This window comes from Rhinatrema bivittatum, chromosome 8, assembly GCF_901001135.1.
Source record: "Rhinatrema bivittatum chromosome 8, aRhiBiv1.1, whole genome shotgun sequence".
Classification (NCBI taxonomy): Eukaryota; Metazoa; Chordata; class Amphibia; order Gymnophiona; family Rhinatrematidae; genus Rhinatrema; species Rhinatrema bivittatum.
Window position 1 is genome coordinate 182650554 of NC_042622.1, and position 24392 is coordinate 182674945.

General features: G+C 44.5%; 3 protein-coding genes across 11 annotated transcripts in view; 2 read left to right on the plus strand and 1 right to left on the minus strand.

Annotated features, from left to right (window-relative positions):
* The window catches only part of NF1 (neurofibromin 1), a 527350-nt gene that overhangs the window by 182163 nt on the left and 320795 nt on the right, over positions 1 to 24392 (minus strand). The window lies entirely within an intron of this gene.
* EVI2B (ecotropic viral integration site 2B) lies at positions 1913 to 19093 on the plus strand. 2 transcript variants are annotated; one of them, XM_029611923.1, is made up of 2 exons: positions 1913 to 2057; positions 17557 to 19093. In XM_029611923.1, exon 2 carries the CDS (start codon positions 17600 to 17602, stop codon positions 18629 to 18631), a length of 1032 nt encoding a protein of 343 aa, XP_029467783.1. In that variant the 5' UTR covers positions 1913 to 2057; positions 17557 to 17599; the 3' UTR covers positions 18632 to 19093. The 2 variants fall into 2 exon arrangements, with proteins under 2 accessions (XP_029467783.1, XP_029467784.1); XM_029611924.1 differs by having other exon boundaries at positions 1954 to 2039.
* On the plus strand, positions 19154 to 23728 carry OMG (oligodendrocyte myelin glycoprotein). The gene is made up of 2 exons (XM_029611922.1): positions 19154 to 21493; positions 22216 to 23728. Exon 2 carries the CDS (start codon positions 22237 to 22239, stop codon positions 23548 to 23550), a length of 1314 nt encoding a protein of 437 aa, XP_029467782.1. The 5' UTR covers positions 19154 to 21493; positions 22216 to 22236; the 3' UTR covers positions 23551 to 23728.

Sequence of the window (24392 nt, forward strand, 5' to 3'; positions counted from 1 at the left end):
CCACAAGATGAACTAGCCCGCAGGATGGAAACTCAATCGAGCACTGCTGACCGATACTAAATATGCATCCAAAATGTTTCACAACTGTAGATGAGCCTTTCATCCAACTTTTGTTTATTGCTTCGCTCATTTAAGGCTCCATCTATGGAGCCAAATGCTGGTTGAATGAATAAAATGATCAGATTACAGCAGGCACATCCCAATAAAATACATTTCCTGTGGACTTCTGGCTCAAGTGAATAAAATTCTAATCATAAAACCTCCTCCAAAAGCATTTCTGTCAATTAGTTGTAAGCACTGGCTCAGGAAATTACTACAGCCTGACAAATCACACTGTATCAAGGTGACTACGTTTGTTTCTGGTTGAAACCTGAACCTTGTTTTCTCCAGAATCAATATAGTTATTAGAACTCTGCACCACTTAAAGCAAAAGGTAGTTTGAACACTTCACTGGGATTATGAAAAATGTTTAAATGCATCAGTTTGTGCCCTAAAAATGTCTATCAAGCCACAGTTCCGTTTTTCTTCCATTTTGTTTAAATGGAAGCTAAAACAGCCTGAGCTAGGCAGGATTTTGATGAAATGTCAGAAACAGAAGCCCCACAGACTAACACAGAGGATAATTTTCAAAAAACATTTCCCATTTAAATGGCTGGCGACCTGGGTAAAAGGGGCTGTCTAACAAATGCCCACCAAGCATGCAGATAAAAGTGCACCGGAGAATCAGCATGCATGCCTGCTTTTACTGGCGGGAAAAAGCAGGGTTAGCTTGGGGAAGGCAACAATGAACAGAGTTTTGCATTTTCAAAACCGTGCATTGTTTTTTTCAGGGACAAGGTATTCACAGGTAAAGCTGATGCAAACCTCTGTGGCTACTTTCTTCTTGGGCAGTTTTCAAAAGGAAAGTAAGGCATAAGTTCCCTTTAAGAACTGGTTGAAAGTTGACAGGGAAAAAGTACGCATGGACTTTAACACCTGCAGAATCTTGAAACTTGCCCCCTAGTGTTTGTATATTTTCTGTTGATCATTCCAGCTCCATGGATCTAGCTTGCCCAAATATTTGGACAGATGGTGTGCTTTTACACAGAAGGCAGCTCATGACTGTTCAAGCTGTTTTGACAGAATTACAAGTGCTTTTCACACTGGCCAGTCAGGCATCCCTCCTACGATTCGGCCTTTGCAGAACCAACAAAAGAATTACCCAAAGATGACAATGTGCATGAATATTTGGGACCTTCCGCTTCTCTTTTCAGTGTGTCACATAAGTCAGGAGGTTTCGCTGTGCGCCAGTACAACCCAAGCAGACACAAAGTTTGTCACCTTGATACAATGTGATGTTTTTACCCAACAGGATGCTAGAGCTCCAAATCACTCAGCAGAGGGAAGCGCAATAAGGCACAAATTCCTGGCACATTAGGGGTCTGGAATTCAAATGTGGCATTGTTTTAATGTTTTGTATTTTCATCCCAGTGCAACAGCACCAGCCTTACACATGAGCTTAAGAGTATGTATGTGTGCTCGTACATGTGTGACTGAGAAGGGAAGAGGGGGAGCAGAGGAAGTCTGGTGTCAAAAATAAGATGTGGTTTTCTTGGGTCCTGCCGCAAGTCAAAACAAGAGGGAAGAAGAGAACAGCTTTTGTAATTTCCTGAATACTGCACATATATCAAAGCTTCAAAAGAAAAGCGTGAACCTTGTGTATTATTGAAACACACAGCGCCCCGCTCACTGAAATTGTATTTACTTGTATGTATTGGAAAAGGGCAAGCTGGGGGTTACTTGAACAGAAATACAATAATTAAACATAAGAAAAAACTTTTAGCCTGTGAAAAAGCCTCAGGCTGGTTTCAGATGTGCCCTCCCTCCTGTTGCAAGCACCCACTTCCTCCTCCATCAGCTGAGAATATCCTAGCAGCAAAGAAGAACTCATTTTTAATCTCTTGCTGCTGTATTTTTCTCACATTTTCACTTCCTCAGAGTACAAGCACAAAAATTGTTCAAACAAGAAACTGCAGGCTGTGTTAGAAGATGAAGTAAAAGTAAGCAATCTCCAGATGGTAAGAATTCATTACACATCTCTGTATATTTTAAGTTTTCTTCTATAACTCGTTTAAAATCTCCAACTGCTCAGAGGTCTTAAAATTAATATTCGGCACATACCTCGTACTGAAATTACTTTCTGATCTAGCACTTTTGGGTGTTCATGTTTTGGTGCTTAAACATTTTCATGACCATATTTTTTTATTAACTCAATAACTATTAAAAAGTTAGCCTGGCATTATAACATTATAAAAAGAGATTCTTAGGTTATGAGGATGTTGCACCATTAAAGTGGTAGCATTTTTAAAACCTAACCTATTCGTACAGGTCTCAGTTTTCCATTTTTACAGAAATTGAAATTTCACCATCACCTGGATTTATTTTTAGCCAGAAAAAAAAAAATGAATGTACACGTTTCGTTGAAGGAGTTTTTTTTAATTAAGAGCAAGAGTATTCAAAAGATAAAAATAAAGTCAAGAAAATCAAATAAAGTTTAAAACTAAAAAAATTAAAAGAAAAAATCACTGAAAGCATAGTTCAATATGTAAATATCTACAGAGGCAAAAAAGAAATGAATAGAAAAATATACTTCCATATAAAGTTAAAAACTATCACATTTATGTTTATACGGAAAAATGCATTTGGAAAAATATAAATTGCTACTGGAGAACCCAATTCATTTGGTATTGCATATAGACAATATATTCCTAGGTTACAAATGGGAACAGTTTGCAAATCCATACATTCCATATTCAACATCGTCATATATGGAAATTCCTTAGATTAGAATCCTCCTTAGGGATAATGTTCTTACAACAAGAATTTCTTTCCTAAGGAAGAACAATTGTTATCTGAAGAATTGATTAAAATATTGTAATAAGCAGAATCTGTTCTATTGTTGGCCTGGCAGTGTCCTGATCTTCGGAGTTTCCAGTTCAAATAGAATTTACCGTATCTCTACTGGGCTATAGCACCATGAACTCTTGTTTAACTACCTGGATTTTTTCTCCTTATTTTAAACTTGATATTAACTAATAACAGCATCTCAAGGAAATTTGTGTACAGATATCTTAGAAGCTATAATAAAGAAGATACAAATATTTATAGAGAAACAAATCTATGACATGTACCATCACATTGAAGCCTACCACAAAAAAGGGGTTCCAATAACTACAATCCCAAAAACTATTTAAAAAGAAAAATTACTAGTGGTGGTCAAAACCATATATAAAGGAAGAGTAACTAGGCTAAGAAAAAGGTGGATACAATTTTAGCACTCAAGAAAAACAGTAACAGACTTGGCTCAAACAAAATACAAGATACACTGTTAAACATAATTAACCATTTGTATGGAAATTTCAAGAAAAAAATGTGTCCCATAGCTGAAAAATTCTGGGCCTCAAGTTCCCTCTTCCTTTGAGTCACTTTAGCAATATCAGGGAATAAATAGCCTTATTTGACACTGAAGAAAGTTTATCACAAAGTTTGAAAAACAATTTCAAGAGCTCACATAGTCATGGATAAGCGAGAGGTTGAAAGGCATAGCTGCCAACTGGGATGCAAATGGACCAGAATCCTCCTCAGAGGTAGGTCCCGCATGCAGCAAGAATGATTGGCAAGAGCGGTTATCCACAAAAAATCTCACATTGTGCTCAGCCAGTATCAAAAGGGTGACTCCCATGTGGGAAAACCCCCTAATCTTCGCCGGGGAGGTAAGACCCAGATATGATGGGGAGACCAAATCAAGAATAACTCATGAAATAGACCTGCTGCACCTTAAGATGAGCTAATGCCAGACTTGCTCTTGGATCCTGCAGGGGAAAGAAAGTGACTGCCAGAGGTAGTGAAATCTCTTTATCAGAAAATGGAGATTGAGGGCCACCCTTTGTAGGGGTGGATAACCCGGCATGCAAGAAGAAACACATAAAGATCACCTCTGAAAATTCAGTCTTATCTCCCCTTTCTGAAGGGATATTAAAGCAATGGGAATCGGGGTCTCCCAACCCTTAACCATCTTCCTACTCTCCAGGGGAGAGTGGGCTACTGTTGCTGAGGTTCATAAGCGACCAAATTGGCTGCAGGTGGCCACCCAGTCAAATGGGGTAGGCCATCACAGGAATCCATGAAACAGCAAGAACAGTCCAATGACCACCACTGCCATTCCCCCAGTGCCCCAGGTCCTGGCCTACAAGGAGATGCACTGATTCAAAAGAATCGAGGCTCCAGTTCAGCAATGGAACTACTAGGGACAGAGCCCCAGAAGCTTCCCTCTAAGGGGATTCAACATAAGCTAACATGGGAGGGGTTGAAAGACATACCCCTCTGCTGTGGGAGAGAAAGACTCCCGGCACTACCCTGCTGGTAACCATGCCCCTAGTGGTTCAGCCAAGAACAAAGTTTTAGGTTAGTCTTGTGGCTGCGGCGCACAACCTGCTATGCGTGCCATAAAGGAAACACCCCTACACTAGAAGCAAATGGAAGAATAGTGCCCTCCACTTTTAAAAGCATGACGCTCAGTACTCATGCAGTGGTACCCTGTCCTGCGGATGGAGGCGCACATATGCACCCCATCGCCACACTTTTGGGTAGAATCCCACAGCACAACAGAGACTGAGCACCACCTATTAAAGAGTCGGCAACTGTGCATTGCTAAAAAGCAATCCAAGTGTGTGTGATGGCACCCTCTCCTGGCTAGTATTCCATTGTACCCTAAAGTGTGAAACAGACGAGGAAGTCAATACCTTGAGGCGATGATGGCGGTCACACTATCTCTGGCATGGCTGTGCACGGCACCGACAGAAAGAATGAGCAGTTGGAGGCTTAGACAACCCCCACCTTACCCAACCGCGCATGATGTACTCCACGGTCGCATTAACACCTAATGGAATCGGCATTTACAGAGCGATGACAGCATCCCCAGTGCCATTGGGGTTATGACTATGGCTGTCCCAGGTGGTGGGTAGTATTGTCCCCATGGTAGCAGCCTCCAAGAGGCTGATCACAGCCCTTGCATTGTGGTCGTGAATTGCTCACTTTCCTTTCCGTTGTATAACACCGTAAGGGAAGCCCATGGTAACCAACAGTGCCCATGGATCTCTGTGGTGATGCCCTGTGGCATCTGACCATGTACACTGGCGCCCACAGTGACAACAGCACCCCCAGTGTCAATGGCGCTCACAAACGATAAAACGCATCTATAGCACAGACAATGCTCAGACAGCAGTTGACCGCACCACATGCACCTGCAAGCTTGAGAGCATGCAGCACCATCAATGGTGCCCAGGTGCCTGCAGACATGAACAGCCAAGCGGCACCCATGGTGTACACGGTGCCTGAAGGCGCTGATGACTCGCAAACACTGCATGCTGAAAATGTCTGAAGGTTGGCGGCTACGATGGGAGACTGGTACCTGAAGGCGTCAAAGGACTGGCAGTATTGATGACATCTGCAGTGCCCAAAGACAGAGGCCCTGTGGCTCAGATGCTCCAGTGGGTGCTCTTCAGCACTGACACACTGCATTAGTACCCAAAGGAACCAATGACAACTGGTGTCCTCGACAGATCTCCTCACCTTAGCTATGCACCCAAAGACATCAATGCTGCCAGCTGACAGTGTCCATGCCAGTGCTTATGGCTGATGCTAGCTTTGATAGCAACTCTGGTACTCAGCAGCACTGATGGTACTTGAAGCCCTGAGGGGTCTACAATGCCCCATGACCCTAGTGCTTTTGGTGCTGTAAGGCGACTCAGAGCACCCAAGAGTGTCAGCATTCATGGCACACAATGGCCTTATACCATTGATGGCACACCTCGATGTCCCTTAATGTCCCTTCCAGACACCACAAAGGAGCTCTGTGTTCTCACTGCCTGATAGCCTTGAGGGCACCGGACCATGGTGCACCCTGGACGCCTCAGCGCTCCAGGGTACCTCTGGTCGATGGTGACCCTGGCACTTGACAGCATTGTGGCCATCCCAGGCCCAAAGTCCCTGACAGCCAAGGGCTTCCATGACCCCCACAGCCTCAAGGATGTCCAGGCACTTGATGGCAATCCTGGTGCCCCATGGCAGTGATAGTTCTCAATATAGTCAAGAGCAGCCATGAATGGCATCGCTGGCAAACATGCCCAATAGTCTCCATGGTGCTCGATGGCCTCGAGGGTGGCCCCACACCTCGATGGCTTTGAGGGCATCTCCAATGGCATTGAGGGTGACCAAGGTGCTTGATGACATTCCTGGTCCCCAACGTGGTCCAAACCATGACACTCAAGGTTGGTGCTGTTACTCCACTGCATTAAGGCCCTTGGAGCTCGATGATGCTCGGGTCAATGTCGTTCCTACAGTGCATTAAGAGCCCATGTCGCTTGATGACATCTGCCGGGCATAATAGCACCAGTCGATGCTTGTCACGGAAAGGCTCCTGCCCCCAGCCAGGGTAATTGATGGCATGCATGGCAAGCGATGGCACCCATGATTGATGGCTCTTACGGCATAGAGGATGGTCACGCATCTTGATGGTGCCCCAATTCCTCCATAGTACTCAATGGCAGTCCTGGTCCCCGATTTGCTCCTGACACTGACAAGTCAGACCATCTGTGCGCTGACTCTGGCATGCACAGGCAACCATAACCAGGCATGGCACAAATGTTGTAACAGCAACACTGCTTGCACAGGCTCCTGCTCACCCTGTACTACAAGGAGACTGCACTGCCACCACTGGCAAGGAGGAGGCAAGGCTACATTGTCCAGGGCTCCTGTCCGTGGAGACTAGTTCCTTAGAATGAGGGGAGGAAGAGCTCTATCCCTCATAGGAACATTGTGGCCCTCGATCCCTTCACCGTCCAAGCTTCCATCAATGCTGATCGATCAGTAAAATGACATGGAACTTTTCTGGGTAAAACACTAGCGAGGCCCCAGGCTCAGTGTCCTACACATATCACTCATGGACTGCATTTCATTAATCCTGTCAGCACCAGACAAAGGCACAAACACAGAGGAGACAAACTAAACAGCAGATGCAGTATTTATTTATTAAGGAATAGAGTTAGACTCTGCCAGGCTGTGCAGTGACTAACGCCCGCCATGCGGTTGGCAGAAAGTTAAAAGGAAGAGAAAAAAAAATAAAGCGCAGTTGCTTACCTGTAACAGATGTTCTCCTAAGACAGCAGGATGTTAGTCTTCACATGTGGGTGACATCAGCTGATGGAGCCCGGCACAGAAAACTTTTGTCAAAGTTTCTAGAAACTTTGGCCAGCAGACTGAGCATGCCCAGCCTGCTACTAACCGCGTGTCCAAGCAAGGTCCCCCTTCAGTCTCATAACACAGCAAAGAAACGAGCAAAAAAATAAAACAAACCAAAAGTAAACCCAATATCGTGGGGAGGTGGGCGGGATTCCTGAGGACTAACATCCTGCTGTCCTAGGAGAACACCTATTACAGGTAAGCAACTGCGCTTTCTCCTAGGTCAAACAGAATGGTAGTCCTCACATATGGGTGAGTACAGAGCTCCAGATTGCTCCCTTCAACCAGAGAGACCAACAGCAGCCGAACAAGGTGCCAACGGGCACAACACAACTGTGGCACTGTGGGGAAAACAGGGGCAGTCTGGTCCCACAAGGAGCATGAGTAGAGACAGTTGGGTTCAGGTCTGGAACAGGTTGAGTAGGACGGATTGACCAAAGGCACTGTCCTGACGGCTATCCCTGTCAAGGCAGTAGTGGGCTGCAAACATGTGGAGAGAACTCCAGGTTGCAGCCCGGCAAATTTCTACAACAGGGACTGCAAGCAAATGGGCCACTGACACTGCCATGGCCCGCACTGAGTGAGCCTTCACGCTGCCGGCCAGCTGATAGCAGAAGGCAATGCAATCCACCAGCCAGTTCAATAGGACTTGCTTATCCACCGCCACCCCCAGCCTGTTGGGGTCAAAAGACACAAAAAGCTGGGTGGGCTGCTTGTGGCTTGCTGTGGTCTAGTTAAAAAACCAGCACCTGTTTACAGTCCAAGGTATGAAGAGCACATTCCTCTGGGTGGAATTTAGGATGCGTATGCAAGAGCACACGGTCACAGAAGAACTTTGTGTATAGTGCGTACGTAATCAGGGCCTGAAGCTCGCTGACCCTGCGAGCGGAAGTGATCGCCACCAGGAATATGACTTTCCATGTGAGGAACATCAGGGCACAGGACTGCAGAGGCTCAAAAGGAGGCCGCATCAATCTTGCCAAGACCATGTTGAGGTCCCAGGATGCCGCTGGAGGCCAAAGAGGGGGCTTCAGTTGGAGGAGACCCCGCATGAAGCGGCCAACCAGGGGCTGGACTGAAATAGGCGTGCCAGCAACACCTTGGTGGTTTGCGCTGACAGTATTGAGGTATACTCTGACGGAACTGGTCTGTAGCCCAGACTCAGACAGGTGCCACAGGTAGTCCAGCAGCTGGGGGAGAAGGCAGGAGAAGATAGAGGAGATAGAGCAGCTTTTAAACTAGAACAAAGGGGAAAGCCGACAGTCGCTCAGCAGCGCATGGTTCGGAGAGAGGTATCTTTAAAGGATACTAACGATGCATTAGAATTAGGGCATCCCGACAGTGAGGTTGCAATAATTAGAAAAGTAGTCCAAGTGCCTGTAACTAAAAACTCAGCTGAGCTAAAAAATTCTAACTTATCCCTATCAATTAAAAAGCAGAATGAAAATACAAACAAAAAATAAACTTTGAAATGTTTGTATGCTAATGCCAGAAATCTAAGAAGTAAGATGGGAGAATTAGAATGTATAGCAGTGAATGATGACAGACTTAATTGGCATCTCAGAGACATGGTGGAAAGAGGATAACGCAATGACAGAGAGGAGCACTCTGGAGGAGGTGTGGTACTTTATGTCCGGGATGGCATAGAGTCCACAGGATAAACATCCTGCATGAGACTAAATACAAAATTGAATCTTTATGGGTAGAAATCCCTTGTGTGTCGGGGAAGACTATAGTGATAGGGGTATACTACCGTCCACCTGGTCAAGATGCTGAGACGGACAGTGAAATGCTAAGAGAAATTAGGGAATCTAACCAAATTGGTAGTGCAGTAATAATGGGAGACTTCAATTACCCCAATATAGACTTGGTAAATGTATCATCGGGTCACACTAGAGAGATAACGTTCCTGGATGGAATAAATGATAGCTTTATGGAGCATTTGGTTCAGGAACCGACAAGAGAGGGAGCATTTTTAGATCTAATTCTCAGTGGAGCACAGGTCTTGCTGAGAGAGGTAACGGTGGTGGGGCCGCTTGGCAATAGTGATCATAATATGATCAAATTTGATTTAATGACTGGAAAAGGAACAGTGTGCAAATCCAAGGCTCTCGTGCTAAACTTTCAAAAGGGAAACTTTGATAAAATGAGAAAAATTGTTAGAAAAAAACTGAAAGGAGCAGCTACAAAAGTAAAAAATGTCCAAGAGGCTTGGTCATTGTTAAAAAATACCATTCTAGAAGCACAGTCCAGATGTATTCCACACATTAAGAAAGGTGGAAAGAAGGCAAAACGATTACCGGCATGGTTGAAAGGGGAGGTGAAAGAAGCTATTTTAGCCAAAAGATCTTCATTCAAAAATTGGAAGGAGGATCCAACAGAAGAAAATAGGATAAAGCATAAACATTGGCAAGTTAAATGTAAGACATTGATAAGACAGGCTAAGAGAGAATTTGAAAAGAAGTTGGCTGTAGAGGCAAAAACTCACAGTAAAAACTTTTTAAAATATATCCGAAGCAGAAAGCCTGTGAGGGAGTCAGTTGGACCGTTAGATGATCGAGGGGTAAAAGGGGCACTTAGAGAAGATAAGGCCATCGCAGAAAGATTAAATGATTTCTTTGCTTCGGTGTTTACTGAAGAGGATGTTGGGGAGGTACCCGTAATGGAGAAGGTTTTCATGGGCAATGATTCAGATGGACTGAATCAAATCACAGTGAACCTAGAAGATGTGGTAGGCCTGATTGACAAACTGAAGAGTAGTAAATCACCTGGACCGGATGGTATACACCCCAGAATTCTGAAGGAACTAAAAAATGAAATTTCAGACCTATTAGTAAAAATTTGTAACTTATCATTAAAATCATCCATTGTACCTGAAGACTGGAGGATAGCAAATGTAACCCCAATATTTAAAAAGGGCTCCAGGGGCGATCCGGGAAACTACAGACCGGTTAGCCTGACTTCAGTGCCAGGAAAAATAGTGGAAAGTGTTCTAAACATCAAAATCACAGAACATATAGAAAGACATGGTTTAATGGAACAAAGTCAGCATGGCTTTACCCAGGGCAAGTCTTGCCTCACAAATCTGCTTCACTTTTTTGAAGGAGTTAATAAACATGTGGATAAAGGTGAACCGGTAGATATAGTATACTTGGATTTTCAGAAGGCGTTTGACAAAGTTCCTCATGAGAGGCTTCTAGGAAAAGTAAAAAATCATGGGATAGGTAGCTATGTCCTTTCGTGGATTGCAAACTGGCTAAAAGACAGGAAACAGAGAGTAGGATTAAATGGGCAATTTTCTCAGTGGAAGGGAGTGGACAGTGGAGTGCCTCAGGGATCTGTATTGGGACCCTTACTTTTCAATATATTTATAAATGATCTGGAAAGAAATGCGACGAGTGAGATAATTAAATTTGCAGATGACACAAAATTGTTCAGAGTAGTTAAATCACAAGCAGATTGTGATAAATTGCAGGAAGACCTTGTGAGACTGGAAAATTGGGCATCCAAATGGCAGATGAAATTTAATGTGGATAAGTGCAAGGTGATGCATATAGGGAAAAATAACCCATGCTATAATTACACAATGTTGGGTTCCATATTAGGTGCTACAACCCAAGAAAGAGATCTAGGTGTCATAGTGGATAACACATTGAAATCGTCGGTACAGTGTGCTGCGGCAATCAAAAAAGCAAACAGAATGTTGGGAATTATTAGAAAGGGAATGATGAATAAAACGGAAAATGTCATAATGCCTCTGTATCGCTCCATGGTGAGACCGCACCTTGAATATTGTTCAATTCTGGTCGCTGCATCTCAAAAAAGATATAATTGCGATGGAGAAGGTACAGAGAAGGGCTACCAAAATGATAAGGGGAATGGAACAACTCACCTATGAGGAAAGACTAAAGAGGTTAGGACTTTTCAGCTTGGAGAAGAGACGACTGAGGGGGGATATGATAGAGGTGTTTAAAATCATGAGAGGTCTGGAACGGGTAGATGTGAATCGGTTATTTACTCTTTCGGATAGTAGAAAGACTAGGGGGCACTCCATGAAGTTAGCATGGGGCACATTTAAAAGTAATCGGAGAAAGTTCTTTTTTACTCAACGCACAATTAAACTCTGGAATTTGTTGCCAGAGGATGTGGTTAGTGCAGTTAGTATAGCTGTGTTTAAAAAAGGATTGGATAAGTTCTTGGAGGAGAAGTCCATTACCTGCTATTAAGTTCACTTAGAGAATAGCCACTGCCATTAGCAATGGTAACATGGAATAGACTTAGTTTTTGGGTACTTGCCAGGTTCATATGGCCTGGATTGGCCACTGTTGGAAACAGGATGCTGGGCTTGATGGACCCTTGGTCTGACCCAGTATGGCATTTTCTTATGTTCTTATGTTCTTAAGACGTCCAACCCATGCCCTCCGCACCAGATGGAAAAATGTTTCCACCTGTAGGACTTTCTAGTCAAAGGTTTCCGGAAATCGATCAGGACTAGAGAAACAGGCCAAGAACTTTAATGGCTGGAGGATCAGGCACTCAACATCCAAGCCGTGAGGGCTAGAGTTCGGAGATTCAGGTGGTGCAGGGTGCCCTGGTTCTGTTATGATGTTGGGCGCCATCTCCAACGAGCTGGGCGCACGCACTGACAGGTCCTGTAGGAGTGGAAACCAAACCTGCCAAGGCCAGGAAGGTGCCACGAGAATCATGGTCCCCCTGTCCTCCTGAAGTTTCAACAGGGTCTTTGCAAGGAGCGGGAGATGTGGGTACGCATACTAGAGGCTTTGTCTCCAATGAAGGGAGAAGGCATCGCAGGCCGGATGGCCATTCCCCACTACTATGGAGCAGAACCTGCTCACCTTGTGATTGGGATGGGAGGCAAATAGGTCCATATCCGGCGTACCCCAGCAGCAGAATAATTTGGCCGCTACCGCAGGGTTGAGGGACCACTTGTGTGGCTGGAAGGACTGGCTGAGATGATCTTCCAGCGTGTTGAGGTGACCTGGCAGGTAGGTCGCCCACAGATACATCCCTTGGGAGAGGGCCCAGTTCCAAACCTGCACCACCTCCTGGCAGAGGAGGTATGAGTCCGTGCCACCCTGCTTGTTGATGTACCACATCGCAACCTGATTGTCCATCCTGATAAGGACCTCCTTGGACAACAACTGATCCCGAAATGCCGACAGGGCATACATATCTCTCAAAACTCCATAAAGTTTGGCTGGCAGCGTGCTTTGGTGGCGGTCCAAAGGCCTTGAGTGTGAAGGCCATTCGCGTGGGCTCCCTGCCCCTGAGGAGAAGCATCGGTGGTGAGGGTCACCTAGGGCGGCATGGGTTGGAAGGGAAGTCGATGTTCTAGACTGGGAAGGGCTTCCCACCAGACCAAAGATAGCTGGAGAGGGTCCATGATCATGAGCAGAGCCTTTAGATCCTGGGACGTTTGCTGCCACTGAGAATGAAAGGCCCACTGAAAGAGGAGGGCCAAGGGAGGCCGCCATGTGACCCAGCAGGCGGAGTAGGAGGCAGGCTGACACCCTTCGCTGCAGCAGATGAGGGTGGCCAGCGAGGAGAGGGCGACCGCCTGATCCTTGGGTAAGAAAGCTTTCACTTGTGCTGTGTCCAAATTAGCACCTATGAAGTCTGCAGGGTCTGAACCATCAGGGTCAGAGCTTGCAAGGCTCCAGAGCGGGAGTCACTCCTGACCAGCCAGTCGTCCAGGTATGGGAACACATGGACCAAGCAACACCTGAGGTAGGCAGCCACCATCACCAAGCATTTGGTGAAGACGCAGGGATCTGATGCCAGTGCAAATGCCTCTTTATTGAAAATGTGCATTCCCTACCATGAAGCGGAGGTAATTCCTGTGGCTGGGGATGATCACAATGTGTGTGTATGCCTCCTTCAGGTCGAGGGAGCAGAGCCAGTCTCCTCTTCAGAGGAAGGGGATCAGCATGCCCAGGGAGACCATCTTGAATTTTTCTCTTATGAGAAACTTGTTCAGCACCCTAGGTCAAGGATGGGCTCAGGGATGAGAAAATACCTTGAGTAGAACCCTTGGCCCTTCTGTCTGCGAGGGACCGGTTCCACTGCTCCCGCTGCAAGGAGGGTGGAGAGTTCTGTTTGAAGAGCAACCAAATGGGCGGATCAACCCCATGATGGACATCGGGGAGAGGTCTCCGGGAGCCAGCTGAAGTGCAGACGGTATCCCTGACATACGACAGAAAGGTCCCAATGGTTTGCCGTGATCCCTTCCCAGCACCAGGCAAAGCTGAAGCCTGCCACTGACCGGGAGATCGGGTGCCAGGGGAACTGCCAGCTGACTTGTGCTCCCTCGCTGCCAGTCAAAAGCTCTTGGCCGGGGTTTGCTGGGGTGCCAGTTGGGATCGGGGGGTCCACTGTTGGCAGGGGCAGCCCCTAGAACTGGTCCGGGGTGTGCGAGTCTGAGTGGCCAGAGGATAAATCTTTTGCTGCCGGTAGAAGGGCTTGCGAAAGCCTATTCTGGAGGATTTCCTGGCCGAAGATGGCCCTTCAGAGGGACTAGCAGATAGCTGCTGGAGGGTGTCATGATGGTCCTTCAGCTGTGTCATCGCGTCCCGGACCTTGTCCCGGAACAGGTTCTTGCCTGTACAAGGGAGGTCGGCGAGCCTATCCTGGACCTCCAGCCGGAGGTCCGATGCCGTGAGCCAAGCCATCCATCCAGCACTGATGCCTATGGCTGCTAAGTGGGCTACAGTTTCAAACACGTCGTAGGTGGACAGCACCTCGTGTTTCCCTGCTTCCAGACCCAGTGAGGCAATGGCGGCAAGCGTTTCTTGCTGCTGCTGGGGGAGACTACCTGCAAAATCTTGGACTCACTTCCAGAGACTGCGGTTATATTGGGTCATGTAAAGTTGGTAAGCCACAATGCAGGTGACCAGCATCGCACCTTGGAAGATCTTCCTCACGATGGCATCAAGTTCTCTATGCTCACATCCCGGAGGAGCGCCAGGCCTTCTTCAGGGCAGACTCCACTACCACCGGTAGGTCCTCCGGCTCCTCTGGGGGCGAAGGCTCTGAGAGCGGGTCGGCAGAGTACTCTGAGGACAAGTCCATGGAGTCATCAACCCAAAGGTCATAGGGACCCCTCCTCCTCACTTGGGTCTGGGTGCTGAGAGCGAGGGCCGTGGTAAGCCAGGAGGACCTGGGAATGATGGGCGAGAGCGCCCGGTCCCGGTTTCATCCTCTGAGGACCCGGGAATTGGGATCACTCTGGTGGAGGGCATCGGTGGCCGGCAGGGCATTGATGGTCCCTAGGGCACCAGTTGCATTGGTAGGGCGCCAAGAAGGACATCCAAACGCTCTAGCAAGGGTGCCAGCATCAATGGCGGAGGTTCAGGCACCAGTATGGGGGCCGGTGGCACTGGTATGTTGTCGCCTTGCAGCGCCTTGAGCACTGCGGTCCAACTCCTCCTGGAAGACCTGAGTGGTCAGGACTGGAGGGGGACGAGGTGTCTCTGGCTCATCCTCGGGTCCCCGAGGTGGCATGGCACCCAGCACAGGAATCGGTGGGGAACGCCTTGAGCTACCAGGGGCACTGAAGGATTGGGCCTCTGGTGGCCGGTGCTGCTTCGATGGCGGCTCGGTAGCTGCTGATGCTGCTCTGGAACTGGAACTGTGTCAAGATGATGACCGGTGACTGCTTCTGGGAACACTTCCAATGCTCGGCCTGGTCTTTCCCTGGCGCCGAGGAAATGGATGACTCCAGGTCTTGGGGAGGGGAGAGACCACTGTGGATTGATCTCCCTCTCCCTGATCCTTGTGGGTGGAGATTAAAGGGACCAAGAGAGTCTGATACGGGACGGCTCCCCGTGATCCTTGGGCGTCGAAGCAACCAACGCAGGAGTGGAGGATTTCAGTGTCCCGAAAAGTTTCTCCATTTTGTCGAGGCATGCACGACACCCCTTTGGTGTCATCTGATCACACAGACGACACCCATGGACACAGTGCGAGGCCTCTAGGCAAAGGATGTAAACCTCATGCGGGTACACGGGCACTGGGGGCACCGATGAAAACCAGTCAACGCCATGAAAAAAGACCTGACATGCGGTCGATGGCAGACAGGCACTAGGAGGTGGGGCATCGGGAATCAACCGCAAGATCGAACAAAACTCGAAAACTAATCTATCATACCAGGAAAGGCACCAACCTTGAAGGGGGACCCAAGGATCGAGAAGGAACTCGAAGGATTCGAGAGAAATTTTGCAAAAAGATGTGGAACTCCACTAACGGCGAGGCAACTGCACAGCGGAAAAGAAAAAACTAAAGGGGGACCTTGCGTTGTTGCTCGGATAGTAGCAGGCTGAGCATGCTCAGTCTGCTGGCCAAAGTTTTTAAAAACTATGACAAAAGTTTTTAGATACTTTGACAAATGTTTTCCGTGCCATGCTCCATTGGATGATGTCACCCACATGAGGACTACCATCCTCCTTGTCCTAGCAGAAAACAAAAAAAACAACAAAATAAAAACTACCATAAGGAAAAGAAACAGAAAAACTGCAGCACTACAAAAAATCACCTCAAAAACTGTGAGGATAGAGCAAAGCTGAATACCATGACCACATAACTCAGTGAAAAAAAAAAAGAAACTGAGGTCTTCTGCCTAGAGGATAAGAGTTGCACATGCTCAGTAGGGCATGTTTGAAAGCTCCAAAAACTTTGAGGTCAAAGTTCCGGGCTGGGCTCCATCTGATGATTTCACCCATGTGTGAGGACTGACATCCTGCGGTCCTTGGAGAATTTCCCGTTTGTAAAGGTGGAACTGAATATATGACTTCTGGCAGATATTTCTGTTAGACATCTTTTGTTTTATGAATCCTTTCTGTAATAGCTACATTGCACTCGAATGGGAGAAACTAATGATTTTTGGTTTGAAACAGAATATCAGTCAGGAAAGATTTCTTCTCACACAGACTTCTTACTTGTGTAGTTACAAATACTCCCATTTCTAAAACTTCCATTACTTTAAATGAAACACTGTTTTCTCTGCAAAGCACATATAAAACAAAACAAGGATTTTAACTTAGTATAAAGATCCATGTAACCTCCCACTAGGAGAGCCTAGTATAACAGGAATGGAGGCTTTGATGACATGTGGCGGGGGAGGAGTAAGAAGAGGCGCGATGAGCTAATGGTTGAGAGTATACTAGGTGGCAGGCAAGAGGTATGGAGTGGGGTTAATATCGTGGCTCACCATAGAGGAGATGGGATGAAGGCTAGGAGGAGGGGAAAAGGGCAAGGTATGAGGGTGGGCCAGCCTGAGATACAAAAGACTTCAATGCATATAAGGAATCTCTTTGGACTAGAAAAACTCTAACTTCCTGCCCACCCACCGGGGCAAAGACAGATTTAGCCCAGTTGCAACATAATGGTGGGGTGGTCGGCATCAAAACCATGCTGTAAGAATATATTACATATTTGGAGGATGTGAGGAACAAGGTATTCAGTCTGAATTACAATATCCATCAGAACCACAGCTTAAGAGGTGGTGGTAAAACTGCAGGGCAATTTTCCACTTCTACAGCACATAAATCTGCATCCCCTGGACTTTTATGGAATGAGAATCTAGCTTGGCAATCATGGATAAGCTTAATGTAGTGGCCTCAGAAAGGCAAGGCCTGATTGCTGCGCTTCTATGGCTGAGTCCTTGGAAAGCATGTGTGCCACTAAAAGAATAATGCAAAATAGGCGAATAAGGTTAACAGCTCTGGTACACCCCCCCCCCCCCCCCCAGCAACCTGGCGATAGATTATAGGCATTGCAACTTGAAGTTGCTCCAACACTATGATTCCGATTATTATAATCACTGGTCTCTCAAATGTTTAAATAAAGTTTTTTTGAAATTGCAAATAAAAACAGGCATGTTTGAATAAACTTAAATAATTTAGCACTCATCCTCTGCAAGCTTTTTGAAGGTCTTCATCCCATCTATATAATTGTGGTAGTTTAATTTTATATTTTCACATAACTTCCACGTTTGGGTTCATTCAATGTGAGTGGATTATAGGCAACAGCATAATACTGGAAATATTATTAATGAGTAATTATTGTTTAATAAGAGATTTTGTTATGCTGTGGCCATATTTTACCAAGTATAAGTTTTCTGTTTTGTAAGTTGATAGTGTATGTGCCTTTACACTTCATATGGCATGAATGAGATGGGTGGATTTGGTAGTCACATGCTGTCCAGGTTGAGTGAGAAAAAGTGTAACAAAACCGCTTATAACCACGTATTTTTTTTTGCAGGTTTTGAACACAATCATTTTGGTGCTCATTCCTCACCAGTAAAATGGATACCAACTATGTAATTCTGATTTTCATCTGCGGAAACCTGTGGAAGTCAATTCATACAGAGGCAATGACCCCAACAAACTCATCTCATATCCTTTCTTCAACAAAACAAAGCTCTGTTGATGCTAAAAATACAGAAGAAATTACATCTGTCACAACTTCATTTCAGCCTATTACATTTAACGGGAACACAGCAGATGCAAAGTTGCAATTATCCCCAGACCATGGCACAGAAAATGTTAAAACTGAAAGTAACGACATGTCAGCAAGTTGGATAGCTGCATTGGCTGTTGGTGGAATTTTGGTTCTTATGTTAATAGCTATTATCATAATTATAATATGGAAATGTGTGGTTAAGTCAGTCTCAGTTGATCCAAACTGGGCAGGGCGTTCTCCATTTGCAGATGGCGAGAATCCTGCAGAGCTCTCAACGGACCAAATGCAAGTCAAAAAACGCACATCACTTGCATACATTGGTTCCTTACCATTCATTTTTCAGAAAAGTCAGCATTTACTGGATGACTGTAGTATCCAAGATCATGAGTTGAAACAGAATATGGATCAGATGCAGTCTACCCTAAGAAGAGAAGCTGAAAACACTAAAATAATGAATGGTATCCATGTACCCTCATGTTCACCTGCTGCAATTAGACCCGATGACCAATTTCATTTAACAGAACCATTCAACTCAGTACCTCCACCACTTGAATCATTTGATCTATCTAGTTCACCGCCTCCCCCTCCTAATCCACTTGATGTATCCAATCCTCAGGCTACCCCAACTGACTCATCTGACCTATCCATTCCATCACCTCCCCCACCTGATTCTCACGGAAATCCCAATTCTGCCATCAATGAGCTGCCTTCAGTTACAGCAACTCCTCAGTCTCTGACTGATTCACACCTGCTTCCTCCACCTCCTCCCCCGTGTCATCAAAATGAAGACCAAAGCCAAAGTGAATTCCTGCCACCTCCACCCCCTGAAGTCTTCCAAACTCTCCCAGATGAAAGGGAGCATATCTTTCACTAACAGGCCGATTCAAGAAAAAGTGCGGGAGAGCCGGCGCTTCATGTCGAGTGCCCGCTCTCCTGACGCGTGCCCAGACACCTCTCCTGGGCATGCGATTCTCTATTTAAATGAGGCCACACGCTAATAAGGAAGAGCTAGGGACAACAGGGCGTCCCTAGCGCCTCCTTATTAGCGTTAGGGAATGCTGTCAGCGGGTCCGACAACCGACGCTCAATTTTACCAGCGTCTGTTTTTGAACCCGCTGACATATATGTAGGCTGACGTCAGCTTTGAAATCTGACTCCTTCTCCCATCTGCTATCAGGAGAGCACAATACCCATTGGTCCTGAGTCCATCTGGCTACACACTAGGAAATTTCTGTTTTTCTGTACACTTTTCAGGGTTGCTTAGAACTTAACACCTGGCCTTATGCTTGGCTGCACATTTTACTTTCAGTATTCCAGGCGACTAATAGGCTCATCAACATGCATTTGCATGTGATGAGCGCTATTAGTTTCGGGGGGGGGGGGGGGGGGGGGGGGACGCATTTTCCACGTGCTATTACTCCTTACAGTATAAGGGGTAGACGCCGGTGGGAAATGTGTGGCCAATCACGTTTTAAACGGCGTGCTCAGCTGAGCGCACCGTTCTGTATCGGCTTGTAAGATTTTTATTTTTTAACTAAACAAAAATGCAATCAATTCTGTAAAATAACATGAAACTTTAAAACATTCAGTACTAAAGATGAGAGCTGAACACAATTCTTCCACTTCAGCTTGGCAAACTTGTTGAACTTTTAATTATTAAAAAAAAAAAAAAACATGGAGGATTTTTTGGCATGGAGGTGCAGGAAGGGGAAAAAGTGGGTGAAAGAGAAATAAACACTATTTCAACAAATGTAAAATTATAGAACTTGTAGATGTTTCTAAAACATTTACAAACAATGCTTGGTCAAATAAATGTCTGAAATATACTGAAAATTCACAGAACTGTATACAAATTTAGTCCACAAATAAAGACGGCGTTTAATGCAGATTAATAAATAAATGTAGATCTACGAAAGGTTCATTCGCATCTGCCATATAAATACTTCCAAAATTTTTTGCTTGTTAATTTTGCAAATGTTTAGATATAATTTTTAAGGGAAGAAAATGCAGAACAGATATCCTTTCTACTGTCATCTAGTGTGATGCATTATTGGAGATTTGTAAGTGCTTTACAGCGCCTCTGCTGGCTTTGATCATTTAGAAGTGCAGTCTGCATAAGAAATCTCACCTGAAGAGCAGGTAAATTCATGTTAAACAACTATTTTGCTAGATTTAACATCTCAATAATAAAATAAAACTTCAGAAACTTCAGATGTTTCCATTGTATCATAATTTCTTGCAAACGCGATAAAGTTAAGTGGTTACAGAGCATGGCACTGCTGAAGCTATGGTCTTGGCTCTGCCACTGATAAGAACACACTGACATTTCATTAGCTGCTAATGAAAGTCTACCTGTCAGCCATATGTATGGCAAAAGTGAGCACCCAGATATGAACGAACACGATATACAAACCAAACTGAAGAAATATATTTTAAGTTAAAGCAACACATAGGAATGGTATAGACCAGTGAAGTATAAATTAATAGATGTTACAAACATGCATTTTGAAAGTATAAAAGCAGTAACATCAACAATATTCTTAATTAGATCAGCTGGTTTTTGTTTTTCAGGATAGGAGGGCATGGCAATTTCAGGAGTCTGAGAGAAGCTTCCCTGCTGCCAGAAAATGCAGCAGTCCAGCATTTTTAAAAAGTTTCAGATGAAAACCACAATTTTCCCCCAAATCAGAAGTCTGGAAATTGAGGTTTTCAGATTGTACTGCCACATCAGAAGAAAATCAGTGTCGCCAGCAGCATGAACTTCTATGTCATACTCTGAAGCATGCCAAAAAAAAAAAAAAAAGAAAAATTCCTAAATAATCAAAAGCTCTGGTTAAAAGAAGCACAATAATTCATTTTATTTAATTTTGGAGAGATACTGGTCATTAAGATGCTACAAGTGCCTCCAGCTTATGAATAAGTAAATCAGGGTGCTCAACAGAATTTCATGCAGTCATGAGCATGAATATAACAGGAACAACTTTAGAATGGTCTTGGTAATATTCAAAAAATGGTTAACAGCCACAGAAGAAAAATGCATACTTTTTTTGTTTTTACAGAAAAAAATAAAACAAAGATTGCGTGTGCCTATATATTTGAAGGAAAAAAGAGCAACAGAATAGTAACAGGATCAAGAAGCACATAAACTGATAATTTCATGAGTCTAGCTAGTACTGCTGCTTTAAATTAAGATGTCCTCCATGGATGTCTGCACACAATACACATGCCAAAGGAGCACAGAAAACTTCAGGGAGAACAGACTACAGAAGAAGGAGCACTCTCCAGCAACAATTATCTTTCCAAATGTGTTAAGTAGGCATTTCTCATTATTTTATCATAGCTGTAAATCAAAACAATGTGCATAAGTAGTATATAATTCCTTGGGTGATAAGAGGACATTTTATAATGGATAAATACACAGTCCTACTTCTGCCAACGGAAACATGAATCCAGTTAAGTTTCACTGCTGTTTTAGTTGAGCATGCATTTCCTCCAATAAATTGGAGTCAGCACCAATGACAGCGCTGCAGTCCTAGGAAACGCGGCAGATCAGCTGGCTGCAGACCACCCCCTCCCCTTGCCCCACCACCCACAAAATCACAGCAGAATGCAGCTGAAAGAGCCGAGCATGATCCACGGAGAAACACTGTAGTTGCTATATGGAATAAAGCAGCATGCAACCTTAAAAACAGCTTTTCAGAGAAAGGATGCATTGATCCTAGAGATAAACACCAAGGTAAGTCAAAATATACCTACCTCATCTTAAACATAGCTAATGTACATGAAACATTCCTGTAATGACCATTCAAAATTTCATACCACTAGATTTGTTTCATATATCTACATTAAGGATGCTATACATGTTACATAACAATGTTTTTTACAACGTTTTTCAAGGAGGTAAGATGACCATCCTGTTAGTTCAGAGATGCATGTTTCAAAACCCAGATCTAGAATCAAATGGCTTTTCCTGAACTGTAGCAGTTCTTACAAAAAAAAAAAAAAAAAAGCAATACAGAAATGCATTTGAAATGACAAATTTTAATTTGAAGTAATAATCTTGGGTGCGGAGGGAACGATGCATCTTTGCACAGCTTGTTTTTTTGGGGTGGGGGTAGCAGCAGCTGTACTGAGCTCTGAAGCATTCCCCCCCCCCATGCCAAGTGAAATCATGTAATTCGCAATATAGGTGGCTTGATATCAAAACCAAGCAATTCTGCCGACATTTCACATATTAAGCATCGATTGTGTGTGTGGAATGGGGGAGCAGTGGTACAGAACTCGGCATAGACGGTGCAGCAGAGGCTGCTTCAGAAAGAAAAGCTTAGAAGAGCATATTTTGCTTGGAACTCCCCTATAGATGGTCAATAGGGCACCAGCTCTCGCATAAATATGCATGAACTGTCACCGCCTGCATTCAAATCGCTGGTTACGCTGGCATTTTTTATCTCTTTTCAGCCAGCAGAGGAACCTGAGAAAATGATAGCGCCTCCTTGCCTGTTGCTCCTCCTGCTCTCACTGCCCGCTGTTTTGAACCTCTGTCCCTCTGAGTGTCTGTGCTCGGGAAGCAGCAGGAATGTGGACTGCTCAGGCAGAAACTTGACGACGCTGCCATACGGTCTCCAGGACAACGTGACATCCTTAAATTTGTCTCGGAACCAATTTGCTAATCTTGATAATCAACTGACACGGTTCACCAATTTGAGGACACTCGATATTTCCCAGAACTTGCTCACAGGCTTGCCTTCTAATCTCTCTAGATCACTATGGGAACTGTATGCTGCAAACAACAATATTAAAACTCTTCTTAAGCTTGATACAGCATACCAGTGGAATCTGAAATTGCTGGATGTTTCTAAGAATACATTGCAGAGAGCTGTGCTCATCAACAATACTTTGACCAATCTAAAATGTCTTAATCTGAGCACCAATAAACTTTGGACAGTGCCCACTAACATGCCATACTATCTTGAGACTGTAGATTTATCAAACAATTTCCTGACGCAAATCCTTCCCGGTACGCTCATGAGACTACCACACCTCAGAACCCTCTACCTTCACAGCAACAGATTCACACACATACCCAACAACTCCTTTGACCAGCTCTTTCAATTGCAAATGATTACACTTTACGATAACCCCTGGCAGTGCAATGAAAAGCAAAGCACTGCTTACCTGTTAAAGTGGACGATGGAGACCACGGCCCATGAGATCGGGTACCCGTGTTTTAACCAAAGCACATTTGGGGAGAATACAACATTACTCTCTCCTACTCCAACAGTAAAACTTGCACGCTCATTCATTAACACAATTCCAACTGCAGCGACAATACCTTCTCTTCCTTTGGCAGCTGAATCATCGAAAGTAACAAAGCTGTACAAACAAATGCCAGCTGAAGAAACCATGTTCACGGCTACTCTGAATAATCCTCCAGCCGTACTTGAAAGCAGAGATGGCCCTTTTAGCACCAACGAAGAAGGCTCTGCTGCTGAAAACATACGTTCTCATGCATTTCCGGAAGCAGATACCATCTACATTAAAGATTCACATTCCATAAGCTCGAGTGATGCTAAGGAGAGAAGATCATCCAATACTCCTGTAAGCCTAACCAGCGGTAGTATAAGCCCAACACGCTTTCCTGAGAGGGCTCACCTAAGCACAATTACCCTGGCAAAGAAAGAGAAAACTACCACTAGTACTTCTGACCATCACAAACCTTCTGCTGCAAGTATGTGTAAATCAGGTGCCTTCAGTCTTTTTATGTTTAATGTACTGGCACTGGTAATTGCTTAAAGATTGCCTTGTTCTACACCAGTTTCTCTTGTTCTGATATTGCTTTAGATTTATAAAAATGTTTTTTTAATGATGTGTTTAATGGTCATGTTGACGTATCTTGCATTAAAGTAGCATTCAGATTGAAGTGTACAGATGAAATCCCGGTTTACAACAGTATATTTAAAAATAAAATTGCCTGTGCTAATATGCACCATGTTGCCTGGCTTGCTATGAAATGTGTGATTCAGAGTGATTCATGCTACAATGAATGCATCAAACTCCAGAGTGAGAGCAGCATATACAGAGCACAGCAGTTTACAGCCATCAAAATTATTCCCAAATATCCTATATATATCTATCTATATATATATATATATCTATATGTATACACACACACAAAACAAATAACCCCACTCATTTATCTAACAAAACTATTATTCCTTTAATTTCTACTTGCAAAATATTTTTTGTATAAGATAAACCCCTAAAAACTATTAGAGCTGCCATTCCACAGCTCTCATGCACAGTCACTCACAAAGTTTGTGTGTATATTATATATATATATATATATATATATATATATAATACACACACACTCACAAACACAGAAACAGTTTGTGCTGGATGTCTTTGTGAGTTTGTACAAGCATCTACTGTGCACATTCAACAGAAAGCAACTACCTGTGCACTAATTGCAAATAGCATGTGCTACTTGCAATTAGTGCTTGGTTTCCCTCCAGTGCAGGCACACAGCGGCCACTAAGATAACAGAAGGTACAAAATTAGATTTTACGCCCTCTGAGGATAGGGAAAATACCTATAGTACCTGTTTATACGCTTTGTATATAAAAAGCTAAAAT

Bases quoted from the DNA above. Each gene is read 5' to 3' on its own strand.
- OMG (XM_029611922.1), top strand. From the start codon at position 22,237: ATGATAGCGCCTCCTTGCCTGTTGCTCCTCCTGCTCTCACTGCCCGCT.
- EVI2B (XM_029611923.1), top strand. From the start codon at position 17,600: ATGGATACCAACTATGTAATTCTGATTTTCATCTGCGGAAACCTGTGG.